Raw genomic sequence first — 18,576 nt, 5'->3', positions numbered from 1 at the left:
GGTGTAAGATGATACCTCATGGTAGTTTTGATTTGCATTTCCCTAATAATGAGAAATGTTGAGCTCTTTTCATGTGTTTATTAGCCATCTGTATGTCTTCTTTAGAGAAATGTCTGTTTAAGTCTTCTGCTCACTTTTTGATTGGGTTTTTGTTTTTCTGGTATTGAGCTTCATGAGCTGCTTGTGTATTTTGGAGATTGGTGCTTTGTCAGTTATTTCATTTGCTATTATTTTCTCTCATTCTGAGAGCTGCCTTTTCACCTTGCTTATAGTTTCCTTCATTGTGCAAAAGCTTTTAAGTCTAATTAGGTCCCATTTGTTTATTTTTGTTTTTATTTCCATTACTTTAGGAGGTGGCTCATAGGGGATCTTGCTGTGGTTTATGTCAAATAGTGCTCTGCTGATGTTTTCCTTGAAAAGTTTTATAGTTTCTGGTCTTACATTTAGGTCTTTAACCCATTTTGAGGTGTTTTTTTTTTGCATATGGAGTTAGAAAATATTCTAATTTCATTCTTTACACGTTGCTACCCAGTTTTCCCAGCACTGTTTACTGAAGAGAGTGTCTTTTCTCCACTGTTTATATTTGCCTCCTTTGTCAAAGATAAGGTGCCTATGCTGCTGCTGCTGCTAAGTCGCTTCAGTCGTGTCTGACTCTGTGCGACCCCATAGACGGCAGCCCACCAGGCTCTGCCGTCCCTGGGATTCTCCAGGCAAGAATACTGGAGTGGGTTGCCATTTCCTTCTCCAGTGCATGAAAGGGTAAAGTGAAAGTGAAGTCACTCAGTCGTGTCCGACTCTTAGCGACCCCATGGACTGTAGCCTACTAGGCTCCTCCGTCCATGGGATTTTCCAGGCAAGAGTACTGGAGTGGGGTGCCATTGCCTTCTCCGAAGGTGCCTATAGGTGCATGGATTTATCTCTGAGCTTTGTATCTTATTCCCTTGGTCTATATTTCTATTTTTGTGCCACTCCCATACTGTCTTGATGACTGTAATATTGTATTATAGTCCGAAATCAGGAAGGTTGATTCCTCCAACTCCATTCTTCTTTCTCAAGAGTGCTTTGGCTATATGGGGTATTTTGTGTATCCATACAAATTTGGAAGTTACTTGTTCTAGTTCTGTGAAAAATTCCATTGGTAGTTTGATAAGGATTGCATTGACTCTAGAGATTTCTTTCTTTGGGTAGCACAGTCATTTTGACAATATTAATCCTCTAATCCAAGAAAATGATACATTTTTAAAAGAGAAAGTTTGGGTATTTTAGAGAACAGCAAGCTTTTGCACAGAGATGCTGAACATTGTATCCACCTTGAATTTTTTTCTTTTGCTGACAAGCAACTTATTTTTAGAAGCTACTCACCATCATCAAAGGGAGAACTTATATTTCTGATTTTATTTTCCCTTCAATTAGGAGACACTTCTAAGAAACCTACTGACATCTCTGAGGTCAGAATGAGTACCAAAATAAGGAGAGTTAGAGGTTTCAGGGCTTCCCAGGTGGCATTAGTGGTTAAAAAAAAAAAAACCCTTCTGACAATGCAAGAGCTGTAAGAGATATGAGTTCAATCATTGGGTCAGGAATATCCCCTGGAGGAGGGTATGGCTACCCACTCTGGTATTCTTGTCTGGAGAATTCCATGGACAGAGGCGACTGGCGGCCGACAGTCCATAGGGCTGCAAAGAGTCAGACACGACTGAAGTGACTTGGCATGCACACACACATACACACACACATACACACACACACAGAGGTTGCAGATTTCATCACTTCATAAGGAAGAACTTTCTAGCAAAGTAAACTGTCTAAATAATGGATTGAGTTGGTTGTAAAGTCATATAGGTGAGAAGCTGGAAAATGTTTATGGTTCCTAAATACTTGTGTGTGGGCCAGCTTATCATAATCACACAGGGAACTTGTTAAAAACATACACTTGAGGGCCCCACTGCAGAGCTTTCAAAGTCAGGGACTTGAAATCAATACTTTTCATAATTCCTCTAAGTGATGTTGATGTGCAGCTAATTTTGGAAGTCAATGGATTCAATCAGTCTATCTAATAGCCCTGCCAAAACCAAGAGTCTATATATTGAACTCTGAAGATAGCAGAGGGAAGTGAGTTTTCTATATAAGGGGAACTTCAAAAGGTAGAAAGGCTGCAGTGAACAGGCAAGATGTGTGTAGTACCCTTAGTTTTTCAGGTTTCAGCTGAAAGGAGACTGATGGATACTAACCAAACTCATGATGGCCAGTGAATAAATTGCAAACTTACAAAATTTTCATATGGATTTTAGGAACTGCTTGTAAATAGCTACAGAACACCGGCAGGAATTCTGGTAGGGATTGTACTGAATTTGTAGCCAATTTGGAGAGTATCAGTTCAGTTCAGTCGCTCAGTCATGTCCAACTCTCTGCGACCCCACAAACCGCAGCACGCCAGGCCTCCCTGTCCATCATCAACTCCCGGAGTCCACCCAAACCCATGTCCATCGAGTCAGTGATGCCATCCAACCATCTCATCCTCTGTCATCCCCTTCTCCTCCTGCCTTCAATCTTTCCCAGCATCAGGGTCTTTTCCAATGAGACAGCTCTTCACATCAGGTGGCCAAACTATTGGAGTTTCAGCTTCAACATCAGTCCTTCCAATGAACACCCAGGACTGATCTCCTTTAGGATGGACTCGTTGGATCTTCTTGCAGTCCAAGGGACTCTCAAGAGTCTTCTCCAAAACCACAGTTCAAAAGCATCAATTCTGCGACGTACAGCTTTCTTCACCGTCCAACTCTCACATCCGTACATGACCACTGGAAAAACCATAGCCTTGACTAGACTGACCTTTATTGATAAAGTAGTGTCTCTGCTTTTTAATATGCTGTCTAGGTTGGTCATAACTTTCCTTCCAAGGAGGAAGCGTCTTTTAATTTCATGGCTGCAATCACCATCTGCTCAACATTCAGAAAACTAAGATCATGGCATCCGGTCCCATCACTTCATTGCAGACAGATGGGGAAACAGTGGAAACGGTGGCTGACTTTATTTTTTGGGGCTCCAAATCACTGCAGATGGTGATTGCAGCTATGAAATTAAAAGACACTTCCTCCTTGGAAGGAAAGTTATGACCAACCTAGACAGCATATTAAAAAGCAGAGACATTACTTTACCAACAAAGGTCTGTCTAGTCAAGGCTGTGGTTTTTCCAGTGGTCATGTATGGATGTGAGAGTTGGACTATAAAGAAAGCTGAGCACTGCAGAATTGATGTTTTTGAACTGTGGTGCTGGAGAAGACTCTTGAAAATCCCTTGGACAGCAAGGAGATCCAACCAGTCCATCCTAAAGGAGATCAGTCCTGGGTGTTCATTGGAAGGACTGATGTTGAGGCTGAAACTCCAATACTTTGGCCACCTGATGGGAAGAGCTGACTCACTGGAAAAGACCCTGATGTTGGGAAAGATTGAGAGCAGGAGGAGAAGGGGATGACAGAGGATGAGATGGCTGGATGGCATCATTGACTTGATGGACATGGGTTTGGGTGGACTCAGGTATTTGGTGATGGACAGAGAGGCCTGGAGTGGGGTCGCAAAGAGTCGGACAGGACTGAGCGACTGACCTGAACACTCAAATTATGTCTTCTTTAAGCCCATATCAATGTATTTAAAACCGAATCAGGATTGGGAACTTTTGGATGAAATAGATTTCATACACTGAATGTTGATTTTTGCATGTGTGTGTCACTCTCCAAAGGTAACCTTTTCTTCAGTATTTAGAGACAATTTTGCTTTAGTCTTCAATCTACCAACTACAGTATGATTGTAGTTTTGATAGAAAAGTTGTGTGTGTGTGTAACTATGCTACAAAGATAGGATTATATTATTTCATTATGCATGGAAACATCACTGATGGAGGGCATAGTTTGACAGATCTCAATGATGGATCATTTGGAATAGCCCAGTCTGAGAGTCCCAAAATCCACAGCTGAAACTTTGAAACTTTGAGCTATCTGCTTTGTGCTGTACCCTCATGATTAGTGGTAATCATGTTTCTCCTATTCTATGTGGATGGTAGTTGCTTTTCAAATAGTCTCTAGAGACTCTTTTAATATCAGATTTGTTTAGGAGACTTTGTGCTAACATAAGATTTTGCTTAACCATAAGGATTAATTAATTACCCTCTAAGGATTCCAACATTCTGCAAATATGTAATACCTTCAGCAGTTATGAGCTTCTGACTACAGAACTGAGTGTCCAAGTCTAGAAATTAAAAGGCCCATAAAACTTGCAAATAGGTTGGGGGGTGGGATTTTCAGAGATAATTAAACTGTTGGAAAATAGCATCTGTGAGAAAAGAACAAAGAAAAACTAGATTCCCATAAAGATGAGAGACTCAAATATGAAGAACTGTTATTTGAGCAGTTCACCAAACAGTTCAATACAGTGCAGAAAGAAAGAGTTGGAACACCAACAATTTTTTTGTTATTCTTTTCAATTTTCTGTGTTGGAATATTTTCAATGTATATGTATTATAATGTATATATAAAGTAGATATGCACAGTAGTACATGTATAAAATCTATAAATACATATACATATATTGGGGCCCATGCTGAAAAGTTCTCTTTCATTAATATTACAGAGAAGAATGTGTTAGTAAAGCAATTGCTTTAAAGGACTATGAGCACTTCTTCAACAGAAGAGTGTTTCAGTGTGTTTTTATAGGGAGCAGGACTGATTTAAGTAGGAGCACAAGGAATTCAGTTAGATACATTCATTTTCTTTTTAGCAGTAACTATTGATGAAACAACATTCATATTCAACAAATATTTTCTGAGCACGTCCTATGTAACAAGCATTGCCCTAGGCTCTGTGGATATGATGGTGAATCTATACAGTCACAGTTCTTAACTTTATACTGCAATATAGTTTAGTGGAGGAAGTAAGTGTTACTCACTCAGTCGTGCCTGACTCGTTGTGACTCCATGGACTGCAGCCCACCAGGCTCCTCTGTCTATGAGATTTTCCAGGCAAGGACACTGGAGTGGGTTGCCATTTCCTTCTCCAGGGGATCTTCCCAACCCAGGGATCGAACCCGGGTCTCCTGCACTGCAGGTAGATTCTTTACCGACTGAGTTACAAGGGAAGCCCAGTGGAGGAAGGCAAGTATCAAATAAACAATTATACACTTAAATATCCCCTCATAAAGACATCCTACTGAATGGGAGACAACATTTGCAAATGATATGACTGATAAGGGGTTAATATTCAAAATATATAAACAGCTCATACAACTCAACATAAAAAAAACAAGTAATCCAATCCAAAAATGGCCAGAAGACCTGAATAAACATTTTTACAAAGAGGACATTCAGGTGACCAACAAGCACATGAAAAGATGCTCAGTATCATTAATTATCAAAGAAATACAAATTAGAACCACAATGAGATATCACCTCACACCTGTCAGAATGGCTATCATCAAAAAGAACACAAATGACAAATATTGGCAAAGATGTGGAGAAAAGGGAACCCTTGTCCATTATTGGTGGGAATGTAAATTGGTGCAGCCACTATGGAAAACAGTATGGAGGTTTCTCAAAAAACTAAAAATATAACTATCATATGACCCAGCATATCCACTCCTGGGCATATATCCGAAAAAAATGAAAACACTAATTTGAAAAGATGCATGCACCCTTGGAGAAGGGCATGACAACCAAATCTAGTATTCTTGCCTGGAAAATCCCATGGACCAAGGAACCTGGTGGGCTACAGTCCATAGGTTTGCAAAGAGTTGGACATGACTGAAGCAACTGAGCACCCACACATGGGTGGACTTGGAGGGTATTATGCTACGTGAAATGTCAGATAGAGAAAGACAAATACATCACTTATATGTGGAATATAAAAAATAAAACAAACCAGTGAATATAATAAAAGAAACAGACACACAGATAAAAAGAACATACTAGTGGTTACCAGTGGGGAGAGGTAAGGAGGAAGCGGCAAGATAGGGGTAAGGGACTAAGAGATGCAACTGTTATGTATAAAATAAGCTACAACAATATATTGTACAACATTGGGAATTTAACCAATATTTTATAATAACTATAAATGGAGTATAAAATTGTGAATCACTATGTTGTACACCTGTAACTTACACAATATTGTATATCAACTATATGCCAATTAAAATTTTAAAATTAAAAAAAAAATCTCATCATAAACTGCAAAGTATTACAAAGAAAAGTACAGCAGGCTCTACAGGAGACTACAAGAGAATAAACTGGAGCACTTTCTCTATTCTGGGGTTGAGAAAGGTTACCCTGAGGAAGTGATATTTAAGCTGGGCTCTATGGGCTTGACTGAGTGGTTAACTTGGGAAGAGGTAGAGAGAGTGTGGCCTTCCTAGAGGGAGGGTGCCTGAAGGCCCTGAGGGAGCACATGGAGAATGAGGGTAGTGCCACAGTAGGGACAGATTATCAGGCAACGGGGAAGCTTCAGAGATGAATCTGCTTGACAACGATGGAATGCAGGCTAAATGACCCCAGAAGCTCCATCCTCCTTTGATTTCAGCTGAAAAAAAAAATCACAAATTAGTTGGAGGTACCAGAGGGGCACGGGCATCCCTGGTGGCTCAGTCAATAAGGAATCCGCCTGCAATGCGGGAGACCTGGGTTGGATCCCTGAGTCAGGAAGATTCCCTGGAGGAGGGCATGGCAACTCACTCTAGTAAATTTGCCTGAAGAATCCTCATGGACAGAAGAGCCTGGCGGGCTACAGTCCATGGAGTCTCAAGGAGTCGGACACAATTGAGTGGCTAAGCACAGCACAGCACAACACCAGAGGGACACAGGAGACAAAAAGAAGTGATTGCGTTGGTGGGTGGGCACAACTGGAACACTGCATTGTACCCCAGCAACGTTTCTGGGAACCTCAGGTAATGCTCTCAGGGTGGCCCTCCAGGATGGTAAGCGGTAAGGGTAAAGGGCAGTGTGCTTTCTATGCCTGAGCTACAGATGAGAACCTTTCTTCTTGGATTGGATTGCCATGAGAATTTCATGAGCGGTAGCCAGCTACAGGGCCTAGTAACGTGTCGTGATCATGCATTTCCCTGAATTATTTTAAACAAGAATAACTAAGTGTATGTGCTATCCTCTTGAGAAAAGCAGCGGGTTTGAAGGTAGGGTAAATGAGGTAGGTGATGGTTTAGCCGCCAAGTTGTGCAGTAGGTCGAAGGTAATTGCCAGAAATGGGGCTGTGACTACGGAGGAGCTAAGTGGGAGAGCAATGTTTGTGGGTCCATTGTCGCTGTGCCTACTGATATGCGAGGGGAGGGGAGGACAAAGGAAACCAGGGTTGGCCACTGAGCCTGAAAGAAGTGTGAGCGAGCCAGAGTGCTCCCTACCCGCGAGGGCGGGAGGCAGCTACCCCGGGTCCGCCGCGCCGGGAAAGGGGCGCTAGGAGGCGGCGCGGGCCCCGCCCCCTCCTAGGGCGGGCGCGGGCGCGAGACGCTGCGCGGCGGTAGCGGCGGGCGCGAGCAGCAGCTGTCAGGCCACCGAGGTCCAAGCTGCACTTGCCGCCCCGTTGAGGACGAGGAGGTGGCAGGAGCGGTGACGGTGTCGCCGCGGAACCTGATTGCCGGCACGGAGGGCTCACCGGCCTGGCCCCCGCGGCCCTCTCCCGCCTCGCTCCCATTGTGTCGGGTAAGATGCCGGTGAGGGGGCAGCGAGAGGGGCTGAGCGGCTAGAGGACCCGGGAGGCGGGGAGATGGGGGCCCCGGGAGCAGAGGGAGAAAGGGAGGTCTAGGTGATCCCCGAGGGCATTTGCACATTGTGAAAGGGTCCTGGGCGCCGCGGGCGTCGGAGTTGCGGGGGCAGGGGTAGGTGATGGTGGCGGGGGCCGTTGCTGAGTAATCTAGAGCAGCTGCCAAAGCCGGGCAGAGGCGCAGGGCTCAGTGGGGAGCGGGTGTGGCTCAGTGCGCATGCGCTACAGCCGCAGGTTCTCAGAGCTGGGGATGAAGTGAGACGACCTGGGTCCGAGGTAGTTGGAACTGTGCGTGGACATCTTCGCTTTCTGGGTCTCTGATGCTAACAGGACCCCTGTCACGGAGATGCCAGCATTCCCAGCCTCCTAAGGAAGCTTCTTTTCCCTGTACCCTGCTCACTTAATGTCACCCAAACCTTACCTATTCTTCTCCAGGCTGTCTACTCAGGAAGAAGTGGCCTGCGGACAGTGCCAAATTGCTTTCTAGTGTGCCTTCGGGCTCATAGCCCCAGAGCTGTCGTTGTGAGGAGAGGTTAGAGGTGAAATTCCACCTTGGACCCTTCTAGTTGCATGTAAGATATAAATATGGGCATAAATGTAAAAATAGCGTTTCAGTGGCAATGACATCTGTGGCATTTGGACTCAGAGTATGGATGTAGCTGATAACTTGTTCAGCTCTGCAAAAAGGAATCCAGTGTGTCAGAGGGTTTCCCTGCTGCGGAACCATCTCCCATTCCCAACCCCAAGCATCAGGTTGTATTGGAAACAATCTACACCATTTATAGTAGAGGGTCTCAAAGATCCAGTCATTTCCTATTTGCACTGATTTTTATGTAGATTAAGGAAAGGCCCACTCAATTCGCCAGTGTAGTGTTTCCGAATATTGTGCCAGGAATCCACAGCGAGTTGAATAGTCTCAACCGATGTGTCACCATAAGGTGGGCATTCCCCACAGCTCTAACTGTGGCTCCTCCCCCTGGTGCAGATTGCTACCAGAGCCACTCTCGCCCACTGCCTAGCCCTCCTCAGCTTCTCTTCCCCCCCACCCTCAGCCCTGCGGTACACATCTCTCTCAAAACTTGCTCCCAAACAATCTGCATAATGGATCTGAGCATCATCCTACTCATGGCAGCCGAACTGATGTTTCCAATTTACTCTTCTATTTTTCTCTCCATCATCACACTCAAATGTACTATTTTCAAAGGTTCAACCTCTTACCATTGTACTGCCTCCTCGCGCACCTCCATCCCCACCCCCAAGCATCCTCAACTAAATACAATAATTTTAATAAGCCAGTGTGGGTGCAGGTACAACAGATTCAGAAGGTAACAAAAGTGTGGGAGAACAAAGAAAGCTAGGGAATATCACTTATGTCAATTCCTAATTCACATTACTGTCCAAGACCGAGACTCTATTTGGGGGGAAAAAAAGGTGAATAAACTACCCTTAGAGAATATTTGTTAATCTGTTTTAGGGAGTGAAGTAGGAAAGGGGAATGGTATCTCTGGGATGTCTGAGTCATTTAAAGGCAGATCTTTCTCTGAATAGGGCCAAAATTAGAATAAACATTTTAGTCCAAATCCTAAACTAATAAGGGACCCTTAAGGGATGTATAAGGGATTTGACTTTCCTACTAAATGCACTCAGGGTTATCAAAGAATTTCCTTGCCTACTTAATGCTACCTTCTTTTAAGATTTGATATAAATGTGGCATAGCCTGAAGAAAAAAATCATTTGATTTACTTTTATACTGTGATAGTTCTTTTAAAGTATGTACTAAAGGGTATCACACTCAAATGATGATGATGATGCTAGCACCCACTGAAAACATAAAGTGGGGATAATTATTCTGCTCTTGTTTTTGTTGAAAATTGAGAAATTTATATATTTGAAATGTGGGGGGAGAGGGAGGAAAATTGGAGCATTTCCACTGACTTTCAACAGGTGGAATTCCTGTTAAGTCCCATCTAGAAAGTGACCCAGGTAAGTCCATGACTTCTGCTCTTTCAGTTCAGTTCAGTTCAGTCGCTCAGTCGTGTCCGACTCTTTGCGACCCCATGAACTGCAGCACGCCAGGCCTCCCTGTCCATCACCAACTCCCAGAGTCCACCCAAACCCATGTCCATCGAATCAGTGATGCCATCCAACCATCTCATCCTCTGTTGTCCCCTTCTCCTTCCGCCCCCAATCCTTCCCAGCATTAGGGTCTTTTCCAATGAGTCAACTCTTCGCATGAGGTGGCCAAAGTATTGGAGTTTCAGCTTCAACATCAGTCCTTCCAATGAACACCCAGGACTGATCTCCTTTTGGATGGACTGGTTGGATCTCCTTGCAGTCCAAGGGACTCTCAAGAGTATTCTCCAACACCATAGTTCAAAAGCATCAATTCTGCGGCGCTCAGCTTTCTTTATAGTCCAATTCTCACATCCATACATGACCACTGGAAAAACCATAGCCTTGACTAGACGGACTTTTGTTGGCAAAGTAATGTCTCTGCTTTTAAATGTGCTATCTAGGTTGGCCATAACCTTCCTTCCAAGGGGTAAGCGTCTTTTAATTTCATGGCTGCAATCACCATCTGCAGTGATTTTGGAGCCCAAAAAAATAAAGTCTGACACCTTTTCCACTGTTTCCCCGTCTATTTCCCATGAAGTGATGGGCCCAGATGCCATGATCTTAGTTTTCTGAACGTTGAGCTTTAAGCCAACTTTTTCACTCTCCTCTTTCACTTTCATCAAGAGGCTCTTTAGTTCTTCTTCACTTTCTACCATAAGGGTGGTGTCATCTGCATATCTGAGGTTATTGATATTTCTCCCGGCAATCTTGATTCCAGCTTGTACTTCAACGAGCCCAGCGTTTCTCATGATGTACTCTGCATATAAGTTAAATAAGCAGGATGACAATATGCAGCCTTGATGTATTCCTTTTCCTATTTGGAACCAGTCTGTTGTTCCATGTCCAGTTCTAACTGTTGCTTCCTGACCTGCATACAGTCACCTTATAACTAATAATATTTGGATGCCTTACAGAACTGTGAATCTATTGTATCTTTGCATCAACTCAGAGGCATTAGTTCTAGGTACTTACCTAAAAATAAACAAATACTTATCAATTATCCCTCTGCTGCCACATAAAGGGGCTTCAAAGACATACAAACAAGGGCCCTAGGATCCAGAAATTTAGAATTTAGTTGTGCAGGAAAAAAAGATTTTTTTAACAATATAAGCCAGTATAATATTATTTCAACTGATGACTAGGAGGTCTGAAGCTTATATGTCAAATTATAAACTCCTTGAGGGTAAGACCTTGCCTCAAACATGTTTGATTTCCAACAGGGTCTACACCCAGTGGGTGCTCAAGTGATGGAAGCTTTGCAAAGTGTATGGATTACATAAGGAGAAACTAGAGGCAGGGAGACAAGAGCTAAGAAGCTTTCACAATAGATTAGATACAAAGAGATGTGGACCAAAATGAGGATACTAGTAAAAGACTGAAAAAAGATATCGCAAGGAAAAATGAGCAGGGTTTAGTGACTGAAGGCAAGGAGACAAGCCTAAACTGTATTCATTTTTACTTCCAGCAAACAAAGGGGAGTTGGAGACAACAGAGGAAAATGGAGGATCACCTTAGTAAGAACAGAGCACACAACAGGCACTCAAATGTTTTCTCAAGCATCAGTTGCAGTATTGGGCCAGAAGACCCGTAAGGTCCCTCCAGTGCTAAGATTCTGTGGTATATGCAGATAATCAAAACTTTTGGGGAACAGGGCATTCTCATATGGAAGAAAGAGAAAAGGAAGAAGTATTATCCTCTCACTGGCAGGCCCTTTCTGAGAAGAGTTAATATGGAGTCACAAGGCCCCCACCAGTGAATGAAAGGAGGTGAAGAACAAGAGGAACAAAAACCTCAAACCAAAAATTTCAATAAATGCTTACAAATCTTTGCAAATTTCTTAAGCTATTCATTTCCTCCCAAATCCTGTGAGTTAAGTAGGGTAGGTATTATCAGCTCTATTTTTATACAGGAAGAAACACAGCAAAATTAAGTGACCTGCCCAAGTTCATAAAATAAATGAATAGGAAAGTAGTGATGAAGACTCTTGTGTCCTGATTGCTGCCAGCCCAGTGCACTTGACACTGAACCACGTTGCTCTTCCCTGCTGTAGAGCCTATGCACCTAGAAGTTATGTGTGCACACAACCAAATAGGGGAGGCACAAGCAATTGCAGCACTATCTCAGATAGTTATTAATACTTCATCATTATTCCTGGAGCTGAGTATTTGGTTTCCATATTCACTCAGTCCTTGACCCGTCATTTGAGTTCATCTGTAGCAGCCGGGAAAGTAGAGTTAGTGAGTTGTTTAATGATGTGAACACCTGTTTGCTAGAAACTTAAAGACACTCACTTGGCATGGGCCCTTAATACTGTCAGTATTGTGCCTAAGTACTTCCTTCAAGTGAGAGTTCCAGAGTTCTGCTCTGTAAAATTATCCTACAGACCAATATAGAAATTAGCATGAGATTGCTAAGCAGTGGAGATTTCTTAAGAGCTTCTTAATTTCCCAGTTAGAAAGAACACTCAACAAACTAGGAACTGTTTTTTCTCTTTAGATCAGTACTCTTGATGTTGCTGAAATAAGAAGTTTGCCATAATTAAGTATAATTTTAAATGAAGTTGTATTTGAATTTAATAAAGCCAGTTAAATGCTAAAACCTGTGTTTAAGACATGACCAAAATTGAGTAAATTAGCGAAGACTACATATGGTAAACAAGGAGTCCCCAAACATATTTTTTTCCTCTCTGATCTTGTGGAATCAATTGCAGAGACACCCTCCAGGCGGATTGATGAGTACATTCATAACTTTCTTGGAGATCGGCACATTGGTAGGTAGAAAGGGAAGGGGTTTCATGTCTGACTTAGAATTTCAACATATCTTAAACTCCTCTGTGCTTTCTCTTTCCTTACTATCATCTACTTTCTTTGATTTACTTTTACTTTGAATGGAGAGTTCAATAGAGAGACAATGTAATACATTTTTTGTTGTTGTTCAGTCGCTCAGTCATGTCTAACTCTTTGTGACCCCATAGAGTGCAGCACGCCTGGCTTCCCTGTCCTTCACCACCTCTCAGAGCTTGCTCAAACTCATGTCCATTGAGTCAGTGATGCCATCCAACTATCTTGTCCTCTGTTGTCCCCTTCTCCTCCTGCCTTCAATTTTTCCCAGCATCAAGGTCTTTTCTAATGAGTCGGTTCTTTGATTCAGGTGGCCAAAGCATTGGAGCTTCAGCACCAGTCCTTCCAATGAATGTTCAGGATTGATATCCTTTAGGATTGAATGGTTTGATCTCCTTGCAGTCCATATAAAGTACACTCAAGTTAGGACAGAGTTAACGTTCATCCAATAAAATTATTTTGTCCATGATAAACATTTTTAGCCATTTGAACTCTTAAGTATATTTGTGAAAAGCATCCTCTGTAGGTGAATTAAGGTTGGTCTTTTTCCTGACTTGAGTGTATTTCAATATAGATAGCCTTAACTTTATTTTTAAATAAATTTTTAAAAATAATGTTTCCCAATCTGTTTTTTAGAATCATAAAAAGAGAGAATATAACAACAACAAGAAAAAGACTAAAATTGTGACAAAGACCCAGCTGGGTAGGTTTACATTTTATTTTCAATTGGGTAGGTATTTGTTTTATATGTTTTTATTGGATCTCTTAAAATGAATATTTAGAAAAATACATAGTACACATACACAGCAACATAACTCTAAGGGCTACTGAGGTTTTCAAGCTACATTTCAAATGTGTGTGCTCTTTTGCATGTGCTCTTTTCTTAGTGTTGTTTTAAAATTCTGTATGCAGTATATATATGCAGTATTATTATCACCTAAGTGTAAATATGAGATATAAAAAATGCTCTTTTGATGAATGATTAGTTTTCATCTATTTGGGTCACTTTTATAAATAACACCCAATAAACATCATCATTGTTGAGTTTCCACAATGGACCTAATTTGAAAGAACCTAACAGATTCTAGCGGAGAAGGCAATGGCACCCCACTCCAGTACTCTTGCCTGGAAAATCCCATGGACGGAGGAGCCTGGTAGGCTACAGTCCATGGGGTCGCTAAGAGTCGGACACGACTGAGCGGCTTCACTTTCACTTTTCCCTCTCATGCACTGGAGAAGGAAATGGCAACCCACTCCAGTATTCTTGCCTGGAGAATCCCAGGGACGGCGGAGCCTGGTGGGCTGCCGTCTGTGGGGTCGCACAGAGTCGGACACGACTGAAGCGACTTAGCAGCAGCAGCAGCAGCAACAGATTCTAGTACAAGGTAAACATTTGATCTTTTTAAGATGTGTTCTAGATAGTCCATGTATAGACATGTGGAGGTAACAATAAAGATACTGTATAATCATTAGCTCTTTAGAGTTTACAGTATGTTTTCATTGGTGTCATTATGGAATTAGAACCTAAATCCAGAATTTAATAAGCTGTTCAAGATTCTCTTCCTTAATGATAGCTGTTTATAATAATACCAGTCAACAATCATCAACTTGAGTGCCATTGTTCCATGAAGAAAAGATTATGGAAGATCCTTTACTTGTGAGGGTATCCATAACAATGCAAGTATTAACATAATGGGGCAAATGCCTGAAGAAAGCTAGTCTTTTTCTCTTTCCCAAGTTCTGGGGCCCAATGTAATCCTAATCAAAACCTCTGCTAAAAAAATCAAGATTCCAGCCTACACAGCTTTCTCTCCTCAGTTGTTCTTGGGTCCATCAGGAACAGACTTCAGACCCCTCTAATCAATTTCATACTCTTTGCCTCTTGTTTGGAATTGTCCAGACCAGAAGCTAAGATGTTACACATTTGAGTAGCATTCCTGTTCTAGACTTTCTCCCCTAGAATAGGGTCAGAATTGAACCAGATTATAGCACCATCTGCTAGTCCATTTATCCATGGCATTCAGCCATTTTTCCTGGCACAGGCAAGAAACTTCAGAAAAACAAGACCTATTTTCTCCCTTATGCAAAAAAGAATTTTATTCCTTCTGCTATACTATATCATTTAATGAACATGAAATAAGAGAGAAGGTAAATAAGAAGGCCTCATAATTCAGAAGAAGTTGATTTACTATGAAGTTGATTTCAGTTTCAGGTTTAACTGTTTTCCCTCCTACTTTTTCTTTTATTTTCAGGATCTCTTGGTTATAAACTCTTCTCCATCTGGTGCTGCAACAATGAGTGGGAAATCCCTGCTCTTAAAGGTCATTCTCTTGGGTGATGGTGGAGTTGGGAAAAGCTCGCTCATGAACCGTTATGTAACCAATAAATTTGACTCCCAGGCTTTTCACACCATAGGGGTAGAGTTCTTAAATCGAGATTTGGAGGTAGATGGACGTTTTGTAACTCTCCAGATCTGGGACACTGCAGGGCAGGAACGTTTCAAGAGCCTTAGGACACCCTTCTACAGGGGAGCAGACTGCTGCCTCTTGACCTTCAGCGTGGATGACCGGCAGAGCTTTGAGAACCTGGGTAACTGGCAAAAAGAATTCATCTACTACGCAGATGTGAAAGACCCTGAGCACTTCCCATTTGTAGTTCTGGGGAACAAAGTAGACAAAGAGGATAGGCAAGTGACTACTGAGGAGGCGCAGTCCTGGTGCATGGAGAATGGAGATTACCCTTATCTAGAAACAAGTGCCAAAGATGATACTAATGTGACAGTGGCCTTTGAAGAAGCTGTCAGGCAGGTGTTGGCTGTCGAGGAACAGCTGGAGCATTGCATGTTAGGTCACACTATTGACTTGAACAGTGGTTCCAAAGCAGGATCTTCATGCTGTTAAAAGTAGGAAGCCTTTTAAAAATGTGCCCCAAATTGATCAGTCAGTAGTGTGAGAATCACTGTGCCCCTCTATTAGTGCACATACATACAAAAGGATAAGAGATAAGTTTCTGATTGTGAACCAGAGCCTTTCAAGTTGAAGTTGTAGAGTGATTTAAAGAAAAAAAAAAAGCTTTATCAAGCCAACTGTATTTTGTGTAATTTCTGCTATTTCCTTCTTGTGTGTATCAGGACATTTCAGAAAACTTTAGTCCTGAGAGATTTAAATATTTTTCAAATCACAGTTTAATCTTAGAACCCAGCCGCATGAAGGAGTTAAAGAGCTACAGCTATCCCTTAAAGCGTTCCATTAATCAACTAACAAATGTCACCATTGACTCTTGCCAAGCAATTTCTGACATGTCTGCCAAAGGGGAAAAAAATAAGACTCTGCGACCTACTACAATAAAGATAATAATGCAAACTAGGATGTCCTAAGATTGAATTATAAAGAGGTTGTAAAGATTAGGAGTGCAAAATATAATGATGTACACTGCCTTGTTTAAACACTTATGTATGGTTTGCTCCCATCTGAGCTTTAAAAAAATGCCATCTCGGTAAGAGATACACTAATGACTCTGGAAATTTATTATACTCGTTGTTTTTGAAGTAACAGGGTCCTAGTGAATAGATTATGCTTCATTATGCCAACCACCCTTGCAAATAGACGGTTGGTCTGATTTTACTTCATAAGTCTACTTTTGCTGCACAGGGGTGTTGCTTCTCTGACAACCTCTTATCTAGCAATGCTGCTCAGTATACGGCTTTGAATCCAGCGCACTCTGCTCATAATTGTGATGGTCCTTTGGTCTACCATACTGTGCTCTCAGAGAAGCCTTCAGAACAGATTGGAGGATACTGGGCTTTTCTCATAAGGTTCCTTAACTCGAATATTTGTTGTAGAAGAAGGAACTGATTTATTGTATGTTGCACTGTATGTTCAGCTGGCCAAACTAGGATGTTGAAAGTAACAAGAGAACATGCTTTAACCCAGCATTAGAATGAATTCATAATTAGAGTTGTCTAGCAGTGGAATGGTCTGCCTTAATAGTGAACCCTCTTCCAGTGAAAATATTCAAGATGCTAGATGACCATCTGTTAAAATACCATAAAAAGAATTTCTATACTGGCTAGATGTTTGGTTTAAGGTCCCTTTCAGCTCTAAGTTCTAGGAATCTGTGAGCTACAAACTACGTTTAAGTGCCATGTTATAGTTAGATATATCTTAAGACAACAGCTACAACTATGGAAAGGGACTTTAAAATTTCTCAAACTATTCTGGGATCAGCCTTTAACAGCAACTACATAGCTGTTTCTTTTGCTTTTGCACTATGGCAGGAAAAATTCTTGAACTCCAAGTAATCATTACATGCCCAATATAAACATCCTGAAGATACCATATTAAAATACAAAAACAGTTTGTCAAAGTTTGATTACCATGACTGCCAGCTATATACTTTATTATAAATATGCAGTCTAGTTCTTGTCAGTTGATTTATTTTTCCTGCATAGCTTTTAATCTGTACTTTCACAACATTAATGATAAAATAGTGACCCAAGGTAGTGAGGGACAGTTAAAAATGACCACAAAAAGACCTAGGTTGGGAAGGGGGCAGGAACTTTCACAGGAATATAGCCTAGAACTCTCCAATGTAGCCACATATGGAATCAGCCTTACAAGTGGGACCTTATGTGCTTTAAGAGCTCTGGGACTTTTTGGCAACATTGATAAGTGGAAGATGATATTTTAATCTAGTCATACTCAGTATTTCCAATTTAAATATGATCCTGACCCCATTGTCCAACTAACTGATGCCAGAAGTTGAAGCCAGAACTGGGACCCCACAGCTCTTAAGTATTGGTCTCCATCCTGCCTATGCCTATAGCCAGCCACACTGGTTTCCAAGTATGATCATTTTGCTATAATCATGTTAGAGTGAAAATCTGTACATCAGAACTGTTAATTGATAATTGTTTTTAAGTGCATGAGACCTGGGGCCTTCTCTTTCTACTTGCACTCAGCTTATAATAGTTTCTATCTGTAGATCTCAGGCCTTCATAAAGACCTCCATCCACTCACAAAAGTACTTGTCACTATGAGAATGGCACATGATCATTTAAGTAAGAAAAATTACTTGGGTATCCCATTCATAGGCCTCCTGTCCATCCAAGACAAGTGTTAATTTTATTGGCAGGTCAGTTGAAGCCCCTTTTCTCTTAGCCATACCAGTTGTTTTCTACCAAACCACTACATAATATATTAACAAAAACACTTAATATTAAGTGACAAAAAGTGGCGGCATCTTGGTGAGTAACACTTAGTGGGGTGCTGACATAGAGGTTGGTTAAGATTAAAGAAAAACACCAAAGGCTGAAATCTGTGAGTACCAGGAGCTGTGCATATAGAAAATTGTGTACTCTAGAATGTGCAGTGCAATATTTTCAGTAGGTGTTTTTTTCATGAACACTGGATTTTTTGGAACAAGATGTTTCTAATTGGAACTATACTGTTTTTCAATGGTCCATTAAAACATCATACAGAATATCTATTAATTTATTTTCATGTATTGGGCTAATATTCAGGGGGCCTCAGTTTTCATATGTCTTCAGTTGATTGATGAATTTCAGGTTAATTTGTGCCTGCCTCAGCCATCTCTATTGTACTCTGAGGTATTCCACAATCCTCTTGTTGCTGGTGCTGCTAAAAACTCGAAATTGTGTATCAGATATTTTGTTTCAACTGTAAAAAAATCATCTGTGTTAAAGTGAATAAAAAGTGCATTTTGAATAACCAGTATACAATGTGTGTGCTTCTTTTTTCCCTTTCCCTTTTCAAGCAAGTCACTCTTTCAGACTGTCCTACATGTGGCCCCTGGATCATTTTTTCATGTGGTACTTCAAGCAGCCACTACCTATTGATCAGACAGAC

At 41.5% G+C, this 18,576-nt stretch overlaps 1 protein-coding gene across 3 annotated transcripts; it reads left to right on the top strand.

Moving 5' to 3' along the window:
* The first annotated feature begins 7,487 nt into the window (after positions 1–7,487).
* On the top strand, positions 7,488–18,444 carry RAB9B (RAB9B, member RAS oncogene family). Of its 3 annotated transcripts, XM_081564128.1 has the most exons (5): positions 7,488–7,693; positions 11,335–11,486; positions 12,580–12,639; positions 13,346–13,412; positions 14,962–18,444. In XM_081564128.1, the coding sequence occupies exon 5, from the start codon at positions 15,004–15,006 to the stop codon at positions 15,607–15,609; it is 606 nt and encodes a 201-aa protein (XP_081420254.1). In that variant the 5' UTR covers positions 7,488–7,693; positions 11,335–11,486; positions 12,580–12,639; positions 13,346–13,412; positions 14,962–15,003; the 3' UTR covers positions 15,610–18,444. The 3 variants fall into 3 exon arrangements, with proteins under 3 accessions (XP_081420254.1, XP_081420255.1, XP_081420253.1); XM_081564129.1 differs by lacking the exons at positions 11,335–11,486; positions 12,580–12,639; XM_081564127.1 differs by lacking the exons at positions 11,335–11,486; positions 12,580–12,639 and having other exon boundaries at positions 13,346–13,439.
* Positions 18,445–18,576: the final 132 nt, after the last annotated feature.

This window comes from Giraffa tippelskirchi, chromosome X (genome assembly GCF_054371585.1).
Source record: "Giraffa tippelskirchi isolate mGirTip1 chromosome X, T2T-mGirTip1v1.2.pri, whole genome shotgun sequence".
NCBI lineage: Eukaryota > Metazoa > Chordata > Mammalia > Artiodactyla > Giraffidae > Giraffa > Giraffa tippelskirchi.
The sequence above is the reverse complement of the archived record's forward strand: the minus strand, read 5'-3'. Positions and strand labels throughout refer to the sequence as shown.